We start from the raw sequence: 24,689 nt of genomic DNA on the forward strand, positions 1-24,689 counted from the left end.
GGGTGACTGGACCCCTGCCAACCCTCCGAAAGGTCTCAGGGGACGTGGGAGGGCGCGGCAGGGGCCGTGCGCCGCCTGTCGGCCTCCCGACGAGGTGACAGAAGGGGGGGGTGAAGAAGAGAAGAGGGAGGAGAAGAGAAGAGAGCGGCGTACCTGGGAGTGGTGGCCGGCGTCGGCGGCGTGCGCAGCAGGGAGGAGACCGGCGCGGAGGGGGAAGCGAGGGCTGCGAGAGGGAGGCGTGACTCCCCTCGCCCTCCAACCTCCCTCATAAAGGCGCAGGGGGCAATCGAAAGGGGAAACCCCTGGTGGGTTTCCCAAACTTGCCTGCACGCGAAGGGGAAAGAAAGGGGGGGTTGCGGCGCCCGAATGCTCGGGTTTTTGAAAACCCTAAAATAAAAAGGGGCCCGGGTCGGGTCCGGACCCGACCCGGCTCGGGTCCAAACAGATTTTTTTTTTTAAATGGGGTTTTACATCACTTAACTCCAACTTTAACTTGTTTATCCTGCTGATGTCTTGACCCACAATCAACATATCATCCACATAAAGAAAGAGAATGGTAAAATTACCATCTGAAATTTTCTTCATAAACACATAATAGTCTGTGGAGGTTCTTGAATATCCATGCTCAGTCATAAAGGAATCAAACATCTTATAAAACTGCCTTGGTGCTTGCTTCAATGCATACAAGCTCTTCTTCATCTTGCAAACTAGGTGCTCTTTACCCTTATCAATGAAGCCCTCAGGTTGCTCCATATAAATTTCTTTTTCCAAGTCACAATACAGAAATGTAGTTTTCACATCAAGCTGCTCAACTTCCAAACTCATGCTTGCAGCTATACCGAGCATAGTTCAGATGGAGGACATCTTTACAACTAGTGAGAAGATTTCATCAAAATCAACTCCCTTCTTCTAAGCAAAACCTTTCACTACAAGTCGTGCCTTGTATCTAGGTTGAGAGTTGATCTTATCAGTCTTATGCCTGAAGACCCACTTGTTCTTCAACACCTTCTTCTCTTTAGGTGTCTTTACCAGATCAAAGGTGTGATTTTTATGCAATGAATTCATTTCTTCTTTCATTGCCTTAAGCCACTCAGTTTGGTTTTCGTCCTCTAAAACTTCTTCAAAAGCATCTGGCTCACCTTGATTTATAATCATCACATACTCATTCGATGAGTATTTTTTAGATGGTTGTTTTTCTCTGATAGACCTCCTTATCGGAGTCTAAGGAAGTGACTCTTGGGGTGTTGGCTTCCCCTCAATTTGTCTCATCATATTCTTCCTTTGTATTATTGTGAGAAGGTGGCATCTCATCCACGAAATCCTGATCAGTCGGTGCATCAAGGGGATCTAAGCCAACAAGATCATCTTTACTGGACTCTGATGGCTCAGACTTACTAATGTCTTCAATGGTCTGATCTTCCAAGAAGACAACATCTCAACTTATGACCACCTTCTTATCAACAGGATCATAGAGTCTGTAGCCAAATTCTTCATATCCATAGCCAAAGAATATGCACTGCTTGGCTTTTGGATCAAGCTTGGACCTCTCTTCATTCAAAACATGAACAAAATCTCTGCAGCCGAACATTCTTAAATGTTCATAGGAAGGTTCTTTCCCTATCCAAACTTTCTCTAGAACATCTTCCTTCAAGGGAATAGAAGGAGACAAGTTGATAAGATCAATTGTTGTCCTCATTGCCTCACCCCAGAAAGATTTTGGCAATTTAGAGTGTGATAGCAGACATCTGACTCTCTCAAGCATAGTGTGATTCATTCTCTCAGCAACCTCATTATGTTGAGGTGTCATCTTCACAGTCCTTTCATGTTTGATGCTATGATTGGTGCAATACTGATCAAATGGTTCAATGTATTTGCCACCATTATCCGAGCGAATACACTTCAACTACCTGTCAGTTTCTCTTTCAGTCATGACCTGAAAATGCTTGAATACATCTAGAACTTGGTCTTTAGTTCTCAGTGTATAAGCTTAGACTTTCCTAGAGTGCTCATCAATGAAAGTCACAAAGTACAATGCACCACCAAGTGTCTTGACCTTCAAAGGTCCACAGACATCAGAATATACAAAATCTAGAATATGAGATTTTCTAGATGCAATGCTTCTATGAAAAGAAACTTTGTTTTGTTTACCATGGAAGCAATGAACACAAGGTTTCAAAGATGTACCTGTTGCACCCTCCAGGAGATTTTTCTTAACTAGGACTTGCAGTCCCTTCTCGCTCATATGTCTGAGCCTTCTATGCCTTATCTCTGTAGACGAGTCAGTCTCCACAGCATTCACAACATTCTTGCAGGTCTTCGCTTGCAAAATGTAGATGGAGCAGATCTTAGTTCTTCTTGCTACCACCAAGGAACCCTTGGTTAACTTTCACCTTCTATCACTGAAGGTATTGTTGTAGCTCTCATCATCCAACTTAATGACAGAGATCAGATTTAGTCGGATGTCTGGTACATGCCTCACATCTTTCAGCAACAATTTGCAGCCAATATTTGTTTCCAAGCAAATGTCGTCAATGCCAACAATCTTCGACGCATCTTCGTTTCTCATTCGGACATCCCTGAAATCATCTTGTGAGTAGGAAGTGAAGAAATTAGCCCGTGAGATAACATGAAATGAAACTCGAGAGTCAATAACCTAATCAGTCTCTTGACCGATCAAATTGATGCTAGTGTCATCACAGATAACCATGAGCTTTTCATATGTGACTGTGGATGTGACACTATGCTTTCCTTCTAAGCTCTTCTTGTTGCTCTGCTCCTTGAACTTGAGTTTTTTGCACTCCCGCTTCATATGCCTCTTCTTATGGTAATAATAACACTCGATATCTTTCTTTGAGCTCGAGTGTGAGTGGCCTCTGGATATGTCATGGTAGTGCGAAGCCTTGCTCTTACTCCTGCTTCTCCCCTGGTTTTCAATCATAAGTGCCTTAGAGGTAGAAGGACCTGATGACTTTCTTCTCGTCTTTTCATTTAAGAGACTACAGGTAACTTGGCTTATTGTTATCGTTCCATCAGGTGCGAAGTTACTAACTATGGCCACCAAGGTTTCCCAATTCTCAGGAAGGAAATTAAGGAGCAACAAGGCTTACAACTCATCATCAAAAGTGATCTTCATTGTAGCCAACTAATTTATAAAGCTTTTGATCTCATTTAAATGCTCTACAATAGATCTACCCTCTTTGTATTTGAGGTTCACAAGCTTTCGAAATAGAAAGACCTTATTCACTGTCGTCTTTCTATCATAAAGACTTTCCACGTTGATCCAAAGACCATGCGCTGAAGTTTTTGTAGATACATGATGAAAGACACTATCATATATCCATTGCCGAATGAAATCGACAACCTTTCAGTCTAGCTTTCTCTATTCATTATCTTTCATCTCTTCTGGTTTGCTGCTATCACCCTCTATAGGTCCATCCAGATCTTTACAAACTAAAGGTCTTCCATTTTTGTTTTCTATGTCATCCAGTTTGTGCCATTCAAACTGATCATGTGACCAACATTGTTCTCCATGACTCACACACAAATATATGATAAACTGAGACTAGAAACCAAAGCTTTGATACCAGATTATTGGGGTTAAAATGGACGTATCAGATCTCTCCACAAGTGTGAATCGATGGAAACAATAAAGCAATGACAATAAAAGAAATAAAACTAAAACAAACCAATAGCGAAAACAAAACAGCATGCAACAATTTACGTGGTTCCCTCTCAACTGAGATACGTCCACGGCGACCAATAGGTCAGCAACTTTCACTTTCTTCAAACAAAGATTAAAGAGTGGCCAAAAGGCATAAGCCTTACAAACACACAAGGTATAATGAAATGAATAAGAGGATATATTTCACTGAGGAACAAAGAATGAATGATCTAAAGAACCAGCTTGACGAAGCTGTCCTTAAAGAAGTGTAGCAGCACTTCTTGCTTTTGTTCACTCCACACCCTTTTGTTGCCCTAAAAGAGTTTCTCACACCTTTTCACTCTCTTCGACTTTTTTTTGCTCTCTCATGCATCCCTTAAATAGAGGACGAGACCCATATTTAATGTGAAAGATTAAATGTCTTGCACAACTTACAATGTGCCTGAAGCGCATTAGCATAAATCGATTTCCACCTGAAGCCACAAATCGCTATCCAGCGACTACTACAAGTCGCTATGCAGCGATACCACAAATCGCTATCCATTTGAAGCCACAAATTGTTATCCAGCGACTACTACAAATCGCTATGCAGCAATACCACAAATCACTATGCAATGATACCACAAATCGCTATCCAACGAGTACTGCAAATTGCTATTCAGGTTAAAGCACTCTTTGCCAAATCGTTATCGACAAATCGCTGATCCTCAAACTCTGAATAGTTGAATCGTCATTCAGCTGAGAGGACTTCTACAAATCGCTATCCAGCGAATACGAAAATCGTTTTCAAGAAGATCAGGCATCGTGCTTGGAATTCAACAGTGATACTGAACGTGCATCGAACCAATGGATCCCACAAAGGAGGGAAACCCAACAACTGACCCGTTTGCAGTTGAATCTCTACTTGGGAGCTTTGAATCAGAGGTGTGTTGTTGTTTCTCTCAATGCTCTTATGCTCATTACTGTTTGGGAGCAGCAGTACACTCTATTTGAAAATCGAGTTGGCAGTCCAACACCACAAGGATGGCAGTGGACCGTGGGAGACAAGGTCTTCACCCCTGCCCCATCTCAAAAACCAGACCTCTGCGCCTCTATCGTCGTGCGGGTTTGGATTTTAACCTCCATCCCTGCCTCTATCCCCGTTTCATGTTCTCCATCCCCGGTCCAAACTGGGCGAGGTGGGGTGGGGCCCCATTTCTTCTCAGTCCATTGCCATCCTTAAAAGGATTGGGGACGGGGTGGCACAAGGCAGGGATCGGGACGGGACAAGGCAGAGCGGGAGAAAGTGCAAGTCCATCCCCGCCTCCATCCTCGCATCGGTTTTGATTTTAACTTTCATCTCCGCCTCCATCCCTGTTTCATGTTCTCTGTCCCCAGTCCAAACGAGGTGAGGCAGGGCAGGGCCCTGTTCCCCGGTCTACTGCTATCCCTACAACACCACATTTCAACACCATTCATAAGAGGGTGTTTTTTGGTAACTTTATCTTCAACAGCACATTTTGGTAAAACCATATTTTTGGCAATACACGTTGTGTTTCCGTCTCAATGCAAGGCTACCAAAGTTTGCCTTAAGGGCAAGCTTGTGTTCATTGAGAATTAGATGGGTTTCACAAGTTTGCCTCTCAATGTCATCAAGTTTCCCTTTTAGATTTGTCCTGTTCTTGAGTCCATATTTGGACCTTTCAGTCAAACTTAGGCCCCCCTTGACGAAGAATTTGTCCTGTAGGAAGAAGAAGAAGAAGAGTGTTGGAATACTCCACATTGGGTGGTCCATGTAGAAATATTGGCTAAATGGTTGAGCATGCCTTTTTTTTCTTCACGTTTTTTTCTAATTTTTTTTTACACCTTGTGCCTAGTTGAAGAATACTTTGTAAGGAATATCATTGAATGACTGTTTGGGAGCCTTGCTTGAGATGGAAACACCGTTTCCATGTGTTGTCAAAAATATGGTCTTCAAGATAGAGTTGTCAAAAACATCTTCTTGTCAATGGTTGAAATATGGCATTAAAGATGACAAATGTATTCCCAATGCAGTGTTTTGGCAACAGCACTGCTCCCAAACAGCAGAGTGCATGAGAGCACTGGAGAAACTGCAACATACCTCCGAGTCAAGGCTCCCAAACAGAGCCTAAGTTTGGGTAACAAATCTATTAGATTTGAGGTATCGAGTAATACCGATGTTTATTCTTCAAGCTTTATGATCTACTTAAATAACAAAATTAGCAAGCCCCTCAGCAAACTGCTTTTAATTAAATTTGCTTCAAGAAACAAAACAAAATAATGATTCATAAAGAAGACAATGACCCGTCCTCTCCAACGCAACAGGCATTGATTTGATGATCCTAATAGGATGCTAATGGCAAGAATTAATCTTGATGATTGAGAGACCAATAAAACAGCAATTAGCCACAGATGATACTATCGGTCGAGAAATCAAAACTTAATATTCATTTTATGTAATTATTGGTGAAAAGGTATGTTTCATTGTTCAACTAGTGACTAATTTTCAGGAATGGGGAGCGATTGAACACATTTTTATGCTAGCAGCAACTGAGGATTCACCTGCCACTTTGCAATATCTTGTTCTTTATGCAACAGCTGCTTTAGCTGGTTAATTTATAAGATGTGGATGGCATGCCTTAATAATTTATAATGATCTTGCCAGACAGGCACAATCTTTTCGCCAAGCTCTTTTATAGCCATGTATAGAATTCCGATTGCAAACTGAACTTCAGAGTTTCAATGCATTATATTAATCCAAAGGATTCAACCGTCATTCCAGCCTGGCTAGATTGGAAGCTGGATGAGAGAGAGAGAGAGAGAGAGAGAGTGACTTATCGTAGGCCCAACATCATCTTTCAGTCACTGATAAGTTTCCCTAGTCAATTTCTTTTTTTTTCTTCGACGAGAACCAGAGAAACCCACTGTCAGAGTAACAGACCTGGCCGCACTGGTTAACCCTACCAGCCTATGGTTGCTTCTCCGGTGGTGTAAAACTGGGGCATATCCCTCACCCCTAGGGAGTCATCTTGCTTCGACATTATGCAAGATAGGGATGACAGTGGACGGGGGCGGGGGGCGGGGGGCGGGGGACAAGGTCTCTACCCCCGCCCCGTTTCAAAATCTGAACCTCCATCCCCATTTCATGTCCATCCCCTGTCCAAACGGGGGTGAGGCCCCGTTTCCCCTTAGTCTATAGTTATCCCTTGAAGGATTGGGGACAGGGCGGGGCTAAGCGGGGATTGGGAAGGGGATGGGGCGAGGCGGGGAAAAGCGTAAGTCCATCCCCACCTCCTTTACCACACGGGGATAGATTTTAACCTTCATCCCCGCCTCCATCCCCGTTTCATGTCCTTCATCCTCGGTCCAAACGGGGCGGGGTGAGGCGGGGCCCCATTGTCCCCCCGGTCCACTGACATCCCTATTGCAAGAGTGTGACGCCCATGAGAATGGAACCCTCACCAACAAGTGGCCAAGGCCCCACCCCACTGCACCAATCCCCTTGGGGCTTCCCGAGTCAATTCAAAGTCATAAAAAATGATTAGCATGCGGACATCCTATCCGAGCACTTGACCCACCATTCTCAGCAGCAGATTGCTTGAAACTGGTCAAGCACAGCCATAACAGCAGAGTTTTATGAGAAACAGCAATCTCAAAAACTAGTAATCATTTTACAAAGCGTAGCAACCCACTGTTTTTTTTTTATAATTAGGGAAAACCACCCCACTTGTGAACTCATTGTAAAAAAAAAAAAATCCTACGTTCTCCTTGACCACCAAGGAGTATACCCAGCTTTAGGCCCATGACAAGAGATGCACACCTTTGAGGATGTCCCTTCAACTTGGCAACTCTTAAAATTTCACCCTTATCAGATGATCGAATCGCTTTTGAGTGCAATCCGCTCTGTGTTAGCTAAGAAACAACATTAAGAAAGTCTAATAACAAATTTGAAGATTCTAGCCTTTTTGGATATTCTTAGTGTTGAGAAAAAGGAGCACTTTTCCTTTCACTAGTTTGTTTAACAAGCGAGCCCATTGCCTTCAAGTTTTTGGCCCACGATAGTAACACTTATTATTGGACTTCTCAACACGCACACACGAGAGAGAGAGAGAGAGAGAGAGAACCAAGTCTAGTATTCTCGACCCACCAACCATCGTTCCAAAATGTTATAGGAAAGCTACAAGTTTGTCGAATTCCTTAACCAAACCCCCTTACCCTATCTTCATACATCTCCTTGAAATTCTATTGATGCAAGTTGTTTTGATCAAATCAGAAGGGATAGATGTGATTTACATCGTTCATTTAATGAATGAACATCAACATTTTTTGAAATAAGAACGTTAGGGTTACCCCAATTTTATATTAGAGAATTAAAAATTGGAAGGCTTTTCATAGCAAATTATTGGAAGCAAGAAAATAATAGAACCCATGGCCATCAAAGTCCCCTTACACAAAACATCCTTACAAGCAAAAAGATTTGTCAGACAAAATACTGGCTTTGAAGATTGATGTCCTTCAACAGTACCCCTCACGATTCGACACCATCGCTAGTTATTTGAAATCACGCAAACATGAGCACCATGTTGAAGGAACGACAATTGATGCAAAGACACAACTTCAACAAAATTCAAGCTTGAAACTCTCTTCATATCCTCTAAGTAAAGAAATTTGTCACTGTCATAGACAACAAAAGAAAGAATATCCCAGCCCCTACTGGAGAACGTCGCAAATCTGATCGCATGTGTCATGGATTCCGATAGCCAAAAATTGTCTACTATCAATCCAGTTTTTGCAAAAATAAAAATAAAAATTTCATTTGAGAAACCAGCCACTCTATCACAGCAAAATGTTCAATGTAAGATGTCCAAATCAGATCAGCGATTGCAGTTCTACTTGAAAGTACGTCCTAATCATAAAATGTGTTCCTCAACTTCCAAATATTCCACTAAACAATATGAAATGAAATGTAATGTCCCCACAAAGCTTGAGTCACAGAGGGTGGAAGTAAGACATCGTCCACCATTTAAGTTTTTGAATAAAATCAGAATACCAAATTTGCTTCTTCACATAAAATTTGCACACATGTTTCCGAATCTATTGAAGATCAGCATTTAAATCACTGAAATCCTACTTGTGTACACATCTTTTGACAAATCAAAAATCAATGTTTGAAAAAAAAAAACCACAAAATTTTGTGATTTAAAAACTCATTATTTCATCAAAAAAATATGATCCAAGGGTTGTTTCTTATTAAATTGACCATGCAAGGTCAAGATCTTATCAAAACAACTTGCATCATAAGATTTAAGAGGGGAATAAAGATGGGGATGACATAGGTGATGAGTGTAACCGAACTGTCATCAGACAGCTATACATGGTTCACAAAGCTATGACCTTACTGTACTCATGCAGCTTCCTACACCATCATCAAGGGTATGGATGTAAAAGGATCATAATCGGGTCCAATCTAAGCATTACCAAGTCCATCTTATTGGATATAGCATGATCAGATCCGGATTAAAAGTTGGAGTTGGATGGAAATCAGCCAAAACCGATTCCAGATTCGAATTGCTTAAATGACATTTACATGTATTTGATTCCAGATTTAAACCGAATTTAGATTTTTCTCAGAATCAGATGCAAACTTGATATTAAATTCGGTTCTGACTATTTATCTGATCCTATTTTGGCTAAAGAATCCGACTAATAGATTCAGATTCAGTCAGATATTTGACCTGAATCCTAACCATTTACATCACTAATCAAGAGGATCGTTTGCACTATCGCCGCATGAGCATCTTAAAAATAGGCAAGCCCTCATTAAAAGGATCCGAATTTGTGAATAGGAACTCCCCATGTGTGCCAGGAATAGCAAGTGACTTTTATAGTGCCCATAAGGGTCAGGCACACCTGCCTAGGTGAGTCGGCTTAAGGTGTTCAAATTAAAAGATGTTGCAAGTTCAATACTTGGGATGTGCATTCTTGCCGCAAGGAAAGTACTTATTGAGTTTCTCCTTGTTAGAAAAATTAGAAAAATGTACAAAAACATGCTTAACTTTTGAGATATTATGAATACATGACTGGTTAACAAAGAAATTCTCAAAAGTTAGCATGTATTTGTAATATTTTAAAATCTACATGTGTGTTTCTAAATAGGCCAAGAGTTAGGCTTGTTTTTGTAAATGTTTCATATTTTAGTCACATGGTTTTACAAAATGACAGTTTCCTTTTCCTCTTTTCCACCATCAAGATACAAGTCCTCAGTATGCCTGTCCCTTGGGGATTTTTATAACTATACTACCGTGCAAAACACAATCACCAGTAAACCTTCTCCTATAGAACATGGGAATACAAGCTGAACAACAAAAGGCATATGTGGACGGGTGATGGATGCATTACACCTTATTCAAAAAAATACACCATTACACTCACTAACACGTGGACATTTTAGCATTCTTTTGTTTGAAACTTTACGTATAGAAGCCATTAACCCAAATGATATGAGAGTTTCCAGAATTTTTAGTACCGGAGGAAAAGCACTGTTCTTTGTCAGATCAAACAGAAAAGCTGGGTACCGGGTCGAGTGATCATCAGGCAATGACGACCCAGCCTTTCCTGAGCCACGGTTGGTTGCTCTCTCTCTCTCTCTCTCATGCTCAAAGGAAAACCATTTCCCTGCACTGTTAACTGTTAAGCTAGAAAGATCCAGATTCACTAGCACGTTTTCTTATTCAAATTTGGACTCAAACACCGTTAAGTCTTATCCAACTACATAGCAACCCGCATCCAACCCTTTTCATCCTGTGAAGGTAATAAACCGAACATGATAAGTAAAGCAGCTTACACCACTTGCACTCTTAAGACCAGAAAAGCAAACGAGTAAAAAATTATCAAGTAGATTACACCAGCTAACCCTAAGGCTCGCGTCAAAATTGATAATAAAGCAGCATACACCAGGTAGCCTTAAAGGCTAGGAACATACAGGACTCATGGTCATTCATACCATCTCAAAATTCAATGGCCTCAGAAGCCATTTTATGAGAAAAATATCCGATTAAGCATAACTAGAATGAGAGAGAGAGAGAGAGATCATGATGCATTTCAGCTGTAAGCAAAGACGTCATGGAACAAGAGCTCAGAGCTGGGTCTGGGTGCTGTAAGTAGGGGCGGACATGACAGAAAGAACATCTGTGACCGAAGCCATGGAGCTAAGCGCAGCCTTCAAGATATCTTGCGAGCAACCTGGCTTCACTATGTTTCTCACCTGCAAAAGCATAGGCATGGGGAAACAAAGATCAGAGCTTAAGTATCAAAACCGTTAATGTTCGTATTGAATTTACACAACAATTAGAAAAATAGTCAAATAGTCTCAACTACTGACTGGCCCGATTGGACCCAAGGCTAGATTGGATACCAACAAGGCCAGTAACATTGGTCAAACATAGTCTACTACAAATGCCTGGTCCTGCCAATGGTGGCAGGGAGGCCAGGCAGTAGCCACATGATTAATCTCAAGGTCTGAGATAGACCTGCTCACATATTTAGCTGGGACTTCATGAAACACAGTATATAACCAACGACTAATAGCTACATGAAACGAATCCTATTCCTAGTTACTAGAATGAAAGTAAAGCAAATAAACAAACGGACCTTTTCTAGATACTCTCGCAACTTCTTGATACGGCCCATGTAGTCCTGGTCTTCAACAGACAGGGACACAGTCCTGGCATCAGCTCCTGGGCCTTCAAATTGAAGAGGTCCTGGGTTCCTGTAGATGTCATCCATCAAAAATGTCGCTGCGTTTTGCCTCAGCAACCTGAGAGAGCACCAAAAATAAAAAATATGTTTAATACCAATTCCAAACTGGATAATTTTCTCATCTCTGTGCACCGTGCAAGCATCAGAGTCAATTAACAGGTCTCAAGCAATTAGCCAAGTCTTAGGACAGAAAAAAAAAGGAAGAGAGGCAAATTTGCATGTACGTTTGGTTCAAGATGCCCTCTTGAACCAAGTGAAAGGTTACTGTGCGATCAACAAACATTACTAGAGGGCGAATGCAATCCAACTTTGTCACAGTACAAGTCAATTATGAGGATGCACAACACTGTAGTGACACACCGTATTAACCAACAAAAGTGACCACAAAAGTAAATCAGGCTCTTAGCTAGAACTTGGACGAGCAGGTGTGAATTAGGTATGACCAAGCAAGGTCATCAGGCCATAAATAGAGATAACTCCTTGCACTGACAACTAGAATTGTTCGAGAACCTTTCCCTCCATATCATAGTCTGGATGAACTTTCATGGAAAGAATCCAACACATGTTTCCGACTGATAAAAGCCACGACAATATATGACCAAAGCAGACCAGCCTAAGAGTCACTAGGCCCACAAAGCTGCAATTCTATGCTGAAGCTAAACCTTGGGAAAGAACGTAACAATTAATTCCTGGAATACATAGCAATCATTTTAAGACATGGAGAAAAAAGATCCTTTAAAGTAGCCGAGGATGATTAGATTTTACCATCCAATTCAGATTGGACGAAACAATTCAACATAGAGGTTAGAGACATACTCGTATGCTTTTCCTTTCAAATCCACAGATGCTGGGTGAATTGCAGGCTTTCCAATGGAAGTTGCGCCAGGACCTCTTGACCAACGTTTCACAGTCATCATCGCCTAACATTAAAAAAAAGAAAACATTTATAAATGTGTTCCTTTCCTGCCATAAAATTGACAGACTGATGATACAAAGGATAAAAGACAGTTCCCAACACAAATCATTCAGGATAAAACCCTCTGAAACTGTGATTTTCAGATGAAAACCAGATATACATACAGTTATTGGAGCAGCGCCACATCGCCACTTATTAACAGGATTTTTAAGATTGGTTATAGTTGCCATGTAACCATTCAAATGAGCTGCTAGAATATGGTAGCAGATGTGCCCAAGGACCTATAAGAAAAGAAATATTTGCTTAACATATGAAAGAATTATTTCAAAAAACATAATTTGCTCTGTGGGATAACGAGCACGTACATAAGCATAATCACAGTCAAATTTTGATGGCAATGAACCCCGAGCTTGGTAACCAAAGAAATGACATATAGCATTGAATTTTTTCCCTTTGTAAGTTCCTTCTTTCTGAAAAGAGACGTGCATCAGTACACCTCAACAAACTTTTAAAGATGGCAGACAAGCTTAATTAGGTATGGAACTCATACCAATCGCCTATTGATCTCTGTCTCTACTAGCTGGGCTAAAAGTTTCTCTGTTTCAATCTGACCACAGGTTAAAAAGCAAGAAATCAGGAATGCCATACTAATAAAAGATGTACCCAAAGTAAATAAATTTCACTCTTCTCACCTGAGACAACTGGGCAGAGTCATCTGATTCACGTTGTAGTAGCAGCTGAGAAAATATGTGTATATGTTCATCAGAATTAAATGGAAAACATATAAAACAAAATGAAAGACAAGTCCAGAGCATCATCATCTCAAAACAGCTAGATAAGATAACCTGTCTTTTTATGAATGGTGGCAAAAATTCAAATAAAGCAGATGCCCATGGTGAAAGTTGTGACGAAATGTTGTCCACTGAAACACCTTTTCCTTGAAGACCATGGATTTCCTTAAAGCAGATTTACAGAAATATAAATAAGCTAGAGAAAAATCAAAGGAAAGCAGACCAACTGAATGACATAACATTACCACACAAATGAGAAAAGGACACTTTTCACCAAATAAAATATAAGCATGTTAGGACTGCAATTGAACCCACGCCAAAGCACATAGATATAACTCAACAATTAATAAATCAAGCATTCCCATTGATTACCTGCAAGAGAGCATACACTTCTGGGATGCTTTCTATAAGACCTTCTGGCAAAAGGATGACCCCATGATACTTGTCTGTTCCAAAGTTAAGTTCCAAATAGTCACACAAATAGTAAAACAGATTAAAATGAGATTTCCAACAAAAAGAAAATAATTTATTTTGGACCTTGCTCAGCCCTAGCTTGAACAGCATCACAAATTTGTTTTGTCAGGTCAAAAAGTGTAAGTTTTGATGCAGCCACCTCCTCACCAAGGATAACCTGAGAAGCAAGTACAATCACTTGATAAACTTAACAAAGAAGAAACTATGAGATAGCATAGGGAAGGAAAGGGAAAAAAAATCATTAAGAAAAGAAAATGAACCATATTTGGATGTGATTGGAGTGTGCATTCCAGGGCAACATGAGATGCCCTCCTGCCCATAAGTCGGATGAAATAATAGTACTGAAAAAGAAAAATGTCCATTAGCAGAAATTGTCAAAAGGACAACTGTTATTGGGATAAAAATGCCACAGATCAGCAGTTTCATACAATAACCACTTAACAAAGGCTTTGACAATTCAATTACATAAGCAGTGTGACAACTAAGAAATATTGTTCCCTACATAAAATCATCTCCAATAAATAAAAACATTATTTGCAGATTCACACTGAAATTATGCTCATAGTCTTACCATCAACTAGCAGCTTTGTAATGGTAATGCTCAGTTATAAAAAGGATTGTGGATATAGTAATGCAGGTTAAAATCACAAGCACAATAAAGTATAAAAGCTTTTTAACGCTAGCTAAAGATTCTGCAGTTTAAGCTGTTTTCAGTGTTTTATCTTCCCTTACATTGTCAATTGGAGTTGGACCATTAAAATCCAATGATCTGAGAGACGAATCCGGTTCCAGATACCACTAACCATAAGTGGAGTAATAGTTCCAAGATTTGGCTGATATAATCAAATTTTAACGATATTAGTTACCACGTAGTTTAAGAAGTCTATAGAGCTGCTTCTATTGCTGACATTCAGAACATGACAGTTCAAAAGAATTGGGTAAAAAAACTATAAAGAAAAATCAAAAGTCTTGCAATATTCGAAGAACATGCCAATATCTTGTAATACCAGGATTTATTGAGCAGAGACACAATTCTTTAAAATTTGCAACAATATTTTTAAAGTCCCATAATATTGAAATTAACACAATCATTTTGTGCAAGATGTTTTCACTTCTCCAAAAAATTAACCAAATTTTTCTGAAGATTCCTTCTTCTACTTGGGATTAAAACTTTCCAATATCCCATAAGAACTGGATGAAAAATTCTTGAAAACAACATTTATGACAAGTTAATCAAAGACTACAGAACAATGCTACTGGAAAAAAAGAGCACCCTTAGTGTAGAAAATCACAACCAGCTTGGAACTCAGTTAGTTACCTTCTCAGCAGAAAGAGCATCAGTACAGACATTGCTGATTAACTGGGAGTTCACCTGGGGATGAAATTCAGTAAAGATAAGTGCATGCTTGAAAATTCATACCCACACATATCAGCATGCAGCACAATACAAAATAGACATTCTAATGATATTTTCAAACCCAAATCTGCTTTACAAGTGCTACAATATGGAGCATGGTTAGTCTGTCATATATCCAATCACAAGGAACTTGCTTTCATATTCAAAATAACAAAAAACCAAAATTGAAACAACTACTCTGATATAAAAAAGAAATAAAACCAAGAGACTGATGTGAAAATGTATTAAGAAAAACAAATTCATGCAACAAGTCTTTGATCTGGGCTTCGTATATCAAACTCAGATCTGACAATCAAGAATGTAATTTAATACGCTACACTGTTGAGCTTTATCACATGGACTCGACCAAACAGACACGGGAAGAAATTCTTGTGTATTTTTTCAATGAAAATAGTATACAAGTAGACATAACATGGGGGTTAAGGTTGAGTGCCTCTGTGACATAGCTGTTGAGGCCAAAAATCCAAAAATAACAAGAAAAAATAGTCAAAATCACCTTATCTATATTGTCAGCAGAAGTTAAAAGCATAAAGCAACCAAACAACAACAACAACAACAACTTGCCATGGAGCACCACTCACTGCTTACCTTGCAGATTGTATCAAAACCAACATCAGTTTCAACAAACTGATTCTTCAAGTCACCATTCAAACTAACAGGAACTCCCACTACCTGTACCACAAGAAGCATGCTTAACAAAGAATCCACAAGGGAATTCAATAGTTAACTAATAAGAAATCTAGATAAATGAATTTACAAGGGCATGCAGGTAAGTGCCCCTTGCTTATCCAGATGTAGGAAACTGGTTAAAGTTGCCCACTAAATTTGGATCCAATGATTAATCTGACACAAGATACTGCAAATAGACTAAAAAACAATTCAACAGTTTCACATCCAAGAATGGCATTCTTGTGAACTACCTTTGTATCACATTTTGCTTCTGCAAACGTCTCAGCTAGCTGAGCAGCATCCGAATTAGAAGTCACACCTTCAAAAAATGAAATTAATTAAATCACAAAAATCCCTAAATTGCTGACCACCAATAATCCACTGTTTGAATATAGTACCTCCAATAATGACAAGCCCATCCAACTTCAAAGTTTTGCAAGTTGTCAATGCAGCATTTACTTGCTCTGTTGTTCTGATTTGATCGACAGACCGTCCCAGCATATCAAAACCACCTGCACATGGAGACATTGTAAGATAGATGCTACCAGGAAAACTTCGGAGAATTCATGGCACAATCCAGCAGAAGCATTAAAGTATTACAGGAGAATATAGATTCTCTAGTGAAAAGCAATACATAGGCCACAAGAATGAGGGTACCCTAGAGTCAATAAATACACAATCTGCACAAGAGGCGATTCCTAATTCGTATATTCCTAGTACAGAGCAAAGGGATGGAAGGTTGGATGTTAAGATTTCTAACATGATGCCTTATGGCCCATTTGGTTCTAGGATTCTGAAATGGAAGTGTAAATTGGCCTTACATTGGCAGCATCCTTAAATCCTTGAATTGTTTAAATCATCTGTGTGGTTGCACCTTAAGAATTTCAACATTTTAAAAGGCAGTAAGAGAAACACTTTGATGACACTTGCATGACCAAGCATACAAGTATGCTCACTGCACAGCTCAAGGTAGCTGCTAATCGAGGTGATGCACAGTAAACCCCTAATTTGTGAACCTGCTCAAGCAACCACTATATCAAATCTATAATCAAACAATTAAACATTTTCTCTTTCATCAAAGTGTGGATCGTCATCTGCATCAAAGAAAATTTAGCAACTAAGTTCAGAACTCAATCCAGGCATATCCAACTAATGTATGTTAGTTTGCATAATTATTGAACCAAGTTGGGATTAAAAGAAAGTCCCCGTGAGATGGAATCATAATGAGACAAGACTCTTCCCCAAGACTCGGGATAGGGCAAAGCTGCCTCAGTCACAAATTTGGTATGGTTTTAACCTCGTAGATAATTGTATATGATGGATAACAAGAATGAAACAGAAGACTTGTATGGGTAGCTCCAAACTTTATAAAGGTTCTGGTTGGTGAGTTTATTAGACTCCATCATCTAGAGAATGCAAGAAAAAATCTCATTCAACCAAACAACCAAAAGCCCCCATTGTTGCTGAGAAGGAAATTGGTTCCAACAGCACTCAACATTTACACCAATGAGGAGTTGGTTGCTATGGGAATCAGTATCACCTCCTTGATCAACTGCATAGTCTCTGCCAGAAAAAGATGGCAATAAGGTGGCATGCTGGGAATTATTGGTGATCAAAAGAGGGTGCATTCATCCCCAGGGAGAAGCACAGATTCAAAAGCCATGTGCCTAGGCAGCCAGCCTATGGAAGACAACTGGTTTATTCTCAGAAATTAAGAAGATGGGACATGTCATCTGGCGACAATGAGTCCAAGATACTTTACAGGGCAGACATGATGGAAGATGTGACAGGATTCCAATTTGAGACAGTGAAGCTTTGCTGTTGGCATAAATAAGAGATACTTGGGATTTAAAAAGAGGAAAGCTGAGATGTCAAAGAAATAATGCTAATTATCTAAAAGAGTCAAAGCTGGGGCTGATGTTGATCAACAATGCTTATAATGCTGCGATGTTGCAGATTCAACTGGTCAGTTTGTCATCAAAGAGGAGAAGCAGAACAACAGTGCAACCCTAGAGAGCATGAGAGACAAGGGAAGGGAAGGGTAGAAGGGGTGGATGCACATGCCATCTTTGTGTTGAACCCATTCTTTACAACTATTTCCACTGGTAACCTGCCCCACTCGATGGCATCAGTGCAGGGACTCCCGAAATCCCCCGGAGATTATGCCAAATATTATTTTTTGTCAAATTATACGGCCAACCAAAAATGAGATGCTTCAAAATCCTTGAATTCTCAGAATCCATGTTTTGGAATCCTGGAACCAAAGAGGGGCCCATACAAATGGACGTACTCCTGATGTCTTTGAATGAAATTCAAAAATCAAAAACAGTAGGCAATGTTGCTTGTGTAAACTCATTTGGCTTTTGTGAACCACATATCAGGATCAGGGAAGATGTAAAGTTGCAAACCCTATGAAACTAAAAGTATGTCTATGAATTATCAATTTCCTTAAACAGTTCTGAGAATTCTTCAAAGAAAACCTACAGTAGGTATAGTTTCCTCCAACCAAGAATAGGAACCTGTCACATTGCTCCCTAAAAAAAAGGAAAAGCATCCAAAGACTCTGCCTAAATCAAGCACACTGTATAGAAGAATGCAATTAGAATGACTCACACCTTGATTTTTGTAGCTGGAGAGTACATCTTCAGTGATTTCCAAAGTCCTTTGTGCAAATAAACCCTCCGTACCACCTGTCATAAAGCATTTAAAAAAAAGGCATCAGTTCATGTCTTGTCATCCTTTAGTAGTAGCTTGTGTTACACATCAAGTGCCACAGCTCTGTGATCATCACAGACAGTGAACATAGAATACAAGAAATTGAAAGTAACAAGGAATAAACTAATAAGATTGAAAAGTACTTGCAACTTAAGGACATTCCAGATAACATCAACATGTCACCAGTAGTTTGAAACCCACAAAATGCAATCACACATAATCGTGTCACCACTAGTTGGAACATGGCAAGATGCAAAATGAAACGTGATATATACATCAGATGGAGACAAGCCCAAAAAGGAAATGGAAGACACATAAATAAAGGATAAATTAGAATGTCTATTGATAAATGTGAATAAGTTTATCATTGGATAAGTCCATAGAGTTCAGGAATTCATGAAACAAAAAGGGCACGTTCGGAAGTGGGAAAGATGTAGGAAAAGCGATACAAAATGGAAAATCATTATGGTTTTTCCGACCCTTCAAAACGAGAGAAAAAATCTCTCTGAGGGAGTTTTTCTAAAAAGTACACTTTTTGATAGGAAACATTCCTCCATGAGGGGGAGGTGGAGGAATGTTTCCTACCAAGAGAAAATGGTGAGGTCCGCTCCCCACCACCCATCTCACCACCACCACCACCGATCTCATCACTCGCCACCACCACTACCCACATCACCCACCTCTCGAAAAACCACCCTCCCCATGATGATTTTCCACTATTCATCACCATCATCTATCTCACCACTACTACTACCACCCACCATCACCCATCTCATAGAAAATGGAGTCAGAGAAGCTCCACCACCCATGATGATTTTTCACCACCACCATCCATCTCACCACTACCTCCCGGAAAACCGCCCTCCCCACCGTCAATTACCACTATCCATCACCACCCACCATCACCCACATCCCGAAAAATCGCGCCGGAGAAGCTCCACCACCAAAATCACCCCATCCATCTCACAACAACCACCCCTCCTCCTTTATCTCATTTTTTTAAGATTTTTCATTTTAGTTTTCTCATGCTACTTAAACAAGTGAAAAAAAATCATTTTAGAAAAATTATCATATCAAAACTTCTCATAGGCAAAATTTTCTTTTCTTATGAGAGTTTTTCTTGCTTCCAAACATGCCCACTGCACAGTTTTTCAGGACTAGTCATTCAGTTACCCAATGGTTAAACATCAACATTTCATTTGGAAAGTTTCTTTTTTTTCCTCAGCGCACTTTATGTCATCCACCATGACATTTCTTGTTATGATATATCAAGGAGTCAATTGAGAATTAACATTACTAATAAGATGCGAGAGAATCGTTTACGGTGGTTTGGACATATTCGGCGAAGGCCTAATGATGCTCCAGTTAGAAGGTTGGAGAAATGGGAAAATATATTAGTTAAAAGAGGTTGGGGTAGGCCTAGGAAGACTTGGATGGAGATGATAGGAAAGGATATCACCGAGGACATGGCATTGGATAGAAATGATTGGAGGAAAAGGATTCATGTGGAAGACCCAAAATGAATTTCTTTTTTGGTTCATATCGCTGACCCCAATTGTTTTGGGATGAAGGCGTAGTTGTTGTTGTTGTTGTTGTTGTATTAAGTAGGAGACATAATGCATATCCATAATCCATGTTGGAAACAATGCCATGCATGCAAATGGAAGAACTTCCTTTATCCATGGCTCCTCTTCCATTACAATTGCCCTTACTATTTCAGAAAACAGTGACTAAAGAGAATCAACTAATGGCCAATATGTCCTTAAACAGGATCAAGTCAAGACTGAAGAAAAGGAAAATTAGTTCACCTCATGTAAATGTAATTGCTAGCAACTACACTCCCATGATTGAAGGGAAATTGCAAGCTTAAACAGGAGAGAATGAATTCTTGAATAAATAGGGATTTTAGAAAAAATATGGTAGTCCATCATATGGAATAACAAAGTTTCATTTCTTACGATAGATTCTTTTTTTCTTCAAAAGAAAATTAAAAGTTTTTGCAACAAACCAATGACGCAAACCGTACAAATGAACTCTTGAAGGGTCCACTCTTCGATTAGAGGTAGTCATCAAATTGGGTACCTGATGGGCTACCAGGTACCCGAACCTCTCTCTCTCTCTCTCTCTCTCTCTCTCTCTCTCTCTCTCTCTCTCTCTCTCTCTCTCTCTCTCTCTCTCTCTCTCAGGTTGGTCACTCGGCTCAATCTGGCCTGCCTGGTCAGCTCAACCCTAGCCAATCAAGCGAGTGACAGACAGAAATTCCTGCCCAAGAACCAAAAGCTGATAATAATCAGGACAGATGCTCAGCAGGTTGAAGATAGGTTCAAGTCAGTTGGGTCCTAACGCATGATGCTCACCCATATCTTTGATAGGAGAAAATAACAAAATACAAAATCAGGACAAAGGCAAAACCTTCCCAAATAATAATGCCAATTATCTATAAGATCAATTTAATGACAGTTTAAGAATTTTTGTCAACTGAATGTTTCTGCCTTTTCATAGAAGGGCAACATGACAAGGAACAAGATACCAATGACTATTTGTTCCCATAGATATGTGGAGCATAATGCATTTAAAAAGAATATGGAGTCCATTACAAAAGTGAACCTACCAATATTCGAGGGCAGAGGAGATAACATTTACAAAAGTGAACCTACAATATCATGGCTATTCTTTATGACTTGGCATGGATATGACTTGCCAACTCCATTATATGACAGTTATTTTCCAACGTGCTACATGATCCTAGTTCATTACATCATTTCTTTGGCATGCAAGATCGATAGCTAAAGTATTGCCTTGCAGCAAATCAACAAGTGCAGTAAATTAATAGCCAGTTATGTGAATAGTCCGGTAATATACACTAATCCAGCAACTTCCTAACAAAACCCAAGGAAGATTCTCATATCCTACCTGTTCTGTAAGTATAACAGAGGACCAGGACACGAACATAAAAGATGAACAATTTTGGTCCCCGTGTAAAAAATAAATTCTTAAAAAAACAGTACAGAAGTCCAACGTTTAGAAACTACAAGCTGAACTTTGAAAGAAAAGCAACCACTTACCTACAAATCCCAACAAGATATTTTCTGGATTGTGTAACTTGAGAGCATTATAAAGACCCCAAATTACATTGTGCCCTCCAGGAGATTGTCGCCCAGAGAAGACAATACCCACCCTGCAACAAGGAAGGTAATAAACACATAAGTGCACCACATCTATTGGTCACAAGACGACCATACAACTCAAGATCAAAAGCAAACCAATGTCTAAAAAATCCATAGATGTAAATTACAATACAAGAGAATAAAAGGAAGAACCAACTCGTTCAACAAACACAAACAAGCATGTCTAGTAGAAGTCCAATAATATGGGCACCTTGAATCATAGTTAACAAAGACTGGTATGGGTACGGGTATGCAAGGCTCTCAAAAGTTTCATGTATGTTTTTATTGAAACGTGTATCTAAAAATTTTGGTACAAGTTTCTAATAGACATTGATTCGAGATTTTGGTATGTGGTTTTCTTGATGATGGTATGAGTTTTTGGAAGTTACATCTCATCATTTATGTTATAAGAATAATATCGTCATATATATTATGACAAAAGAAATGCTAAGAAAAGCAAAAGCACTAAAAATCAAAATATCACCTAATGGGCCAATGTCTCAAGCTACATGTAAAAGCAAAATATTGAAAGCAATATGTTTTAAGACAATAACTAAATAAAGAAAAAACATAGAACAATCTCAAGCTAATGATGTAAGGGCTGCCTCTTGCAAGAATTTATGAAAAGTATATGAAAGTATATCAATCATTAAATTGATACGAAAAGTACAAAAATCACATTTAGATTAAAGAAAATGAAATAACCTCGTGTGGCAGCCTCAATGGAAGTGAGAGAAGCTTGCTGATGGTTTCAATGGAAGTAAACTAGAGCCACACATATAAGAAAGGTGTAAGAGGGGGCTGCGGAGATCCTATTATCTCATGTCTTATTATCTTGTTTGAGAGGGATACAATTATTGTCACCACCATAGATGAAACCAAGTTTGGTACTGGTTTCACTTATATAAGAAACTGGTTTCCTATATTCTTAGGGATGAGTTTCATATGCATTTATAGATGAAACCAAGATTGGTACTGGTTTCACTTGTATAAGAAACTGGTTTCCTATGTTCTTAGGGACGAGTTTCATATGCATTTAGAAACCAGTTTCTTGATGTTTTCTAAAACTGGTTTCAATGTTTTTGAAACCAGTTTCCTACCAGTACCAGGTATTGGTATGCCTGCGTATGGCAAAATATGATTTCTATGAAACCATGCCTTGAATTCCTGGACCTTTTAAAGCTTTTCAACTGAGAAGAAACCATATTTCTCAAATACCTTACCTAATTGCAGGATGCTCCGTAATGATCCGTGCATCAGGGACCTTGGCAGTCGCCCTCAAGAAATGAGCAAGCGGCTGCCCATATGTAAGTGGGAAGTACCGGCTAATTGAACGAGTACTAGATGGGTCTGCAGCAGTTGTAGAATCACCAAACTCAACCCTAACATCGGTTCCCTGTTTGCAAAGATCATCAAACCATGGGCTAAAACATAAATATATATCTAGCGCCCTTGTTGACAGTGACAAGATGATATAAGCATACAAGCAGAAAAATCCTCAGAAGAAACTGGAACAAAAAGCAATTTTGGATAAAAGAAAATACAAGACAGAAAACATTAAACATCAAAAATAAGTAATTAGTAAAAAAAAAACTTTTTTTGCAAAATTAAAAAAAAATCACAGGATCACTCGTCAATGTCATGATACACTGAAAATGTTGATAATTTTTCATAACTGTGATATATGGATATGGTACATCACGTCTTTTTTCCAAAATCTCACAATAATACAATTATATTTTGGAAATATTTAGTGCTATACACGACATGAAAACATGCACATTGTAGCTCTATATCGTCATTCAACTAACAACAGGTTTCCTTGCAGTCACTATGGAGAAAGAAAGCCAGCCAGAGGAGAAGAAATAAAAAGAATAAGCCATTACATGCACTGCCTAGTGTAGAAGCTTCTGAAACTAATTAACAGTAACAGAACCAAGCTTGTTTAAGTTGAGAAAAAAATCTTACGCAACAAGGACAGCTGAATAAGCAAGCAAGATACACGGTTTTTACGGTCATTTTTGTTCCGAAAAAATGCTTAAAACCATCAAGTAATCAATATCTAGGAAAACTGCTAGAGAAACAACGAGAACTGGATACTAAGAACCAACAACGACGAAAGTAAAGACTCAGATAAACCTAAACAGCATCAAGCAAAAACAAATGAACAAAAAAAAACTGTTTTTCTTCAAAAGAAGCTCATTTTAACCCTGAGATCCAAAAACCCGAACTCAACACATAATCAAAATCAAGAAGAAACACGGATCCGACGACAAAGAGCGCATCTCATCTCGAAAAACACGATATCCACGGACAATTTCCCAGAAAAACTATAAATCAAGGCGATCTGAGAAAGGCTCAACCAGAACAATCTCCACACAGAAAAAACTCAAAGAAACGCTCGAAAATGAGAACGATCGCATGGATACAAAACGCTTCTACAACATATTCACCGCAAAAGTGAAAAGAGAAGCAAAAAAAGCTCCGATCTAAAAACGGAACAAATCACACCAAAAAATGTAGCCAAAAAGCTTACGAATACTAGCTCGGACCGATAGAAATCGTAAAACCGCATAAAAAAGACAAAAAAAAAGTTTAAAAACAGCACAGAGAGAGAGGGGGGGAGAGAAGGGTACCTGAAGACAAGGAGGGAGCAGGGGCTGATACAGCAAGTGCTCCTTCTGAAGATCTGAGAGCTCCCTTGGGATTCCGAAATCCATCCTCTCTCTCTCTCTCTCTCTCTCTCTCTCTCTCTCTCTCGGCCTTTCTCACTCTCTATTTCTCACACACACGGACAGCACACCTTCCGAGTGTCCTCCGAAGAAGAGGAAGGGGGCAAATAAAAAAAGGGGGGAAAAGAAGTCGCAACCTGCCTTGGTATTCTCACGAATCTCACCAACCCTTAAAATGAGGGTAAGCGGCCCAACGAACCGGAACCAAAACCATGCCGGTTTAGCTCGCGGGTTCACGCCGCAGGGCCTCTGCTATGGAGTATGGCTGGCTGGCACCCACCACGAGGGTCGTCCTTATCTTACTTACCCTGTTTTCTTTCTGAAAATGGCGTGTATATCCCTAAGCCGTGGATTTTGTGCTTCTTCTGAGCTGTCACACGATCGGACAC

General features: G+C 39.5%; 1 protein-coding gene across 1 annotated transcript; it reads right to left on the reverse strand.

Annotated features, from left to right (window-relative positions):
- Nucleotides 1-10,544: 10,544 nt before the first annotated feature.
- Nucleotides 10,545-24,447, reverse strand: LOC149828869 (pyrophosphate--fructose 6-phosphate 1-phosphotransferase subunit alpha). The gene is made up of 19 exons (XM_090017769.1): nt 24,205-24,447; nt 22,792-22,964; nt 21,467-21,579; nt 18,302-18,376; nt 16,085-16,198; nt 15,938-16,005; nt 15,606-15,689; nt 14,919-14,972; nt 13,861-13,941; nt 13,664-13,757; nt 13,499-13,572; nt 13,181-13,291; nt 13,028-13,072; nt 12,886-12,942; nt 12,701-12,805; nt 12,500-12,616; nt 12,236-12,339; nt 11,312-11,477; nt 10,545-10,925 (listed from the first exon to the last, which is right to left on the reverse strand). The coding sequence occupies exons 1-19, from the start codon at nt 24,286-24,288 to the stop codon at nt 10,797-10,799; spliced, it is 1,848 nt and encodes a 615-aa protein (XP_089873895.1). The 5' UTR covers nt 24,289-24,447; the 3' UTR covers nt 10,545-10,796.
- Between the last annotated feature and the right edge of the window lie 242 nt (nt 24,448-24,689).

The sequence above is a fragment of the Nuphar pumila genome, chromosome 9 (assembly GCF_984573655.1).
Source record: "Nuphar pumila chromosome 9, dmNupPumi1.hap1.1, whole genome shotgun sequence".
NCBI lineage: Eukaryota > Viridiplantae > Streptophyta > Magnoliopsida > Nymphaeales > Nymphaeaceae > Nuphar > Nuphar pumila.

Coding starts and splice junctions, on each gene's coding strand:
- LOC149828869 (XM_090017769.1), bottom strand. CDS start 24,288: ATGGATTTCGGAATCCCAAGGGAGCTCTCAGATCTTCAGAAGGAGCAC. Junction 13,942..14,918: donor ATGCTCTTTCTGCTGAGAAG/GTAACTAACTGA, acceptor TTTCTTTTTCAG/TACTATTATTTCATCCGACT. Junction 11,478..12,235: donor TTGAAAGGAAAAGCATACGA/GTATGTCTCTAA, acceptor GTGCTCTCTCAG/GTTGCTGAGGCAAAACGCAG.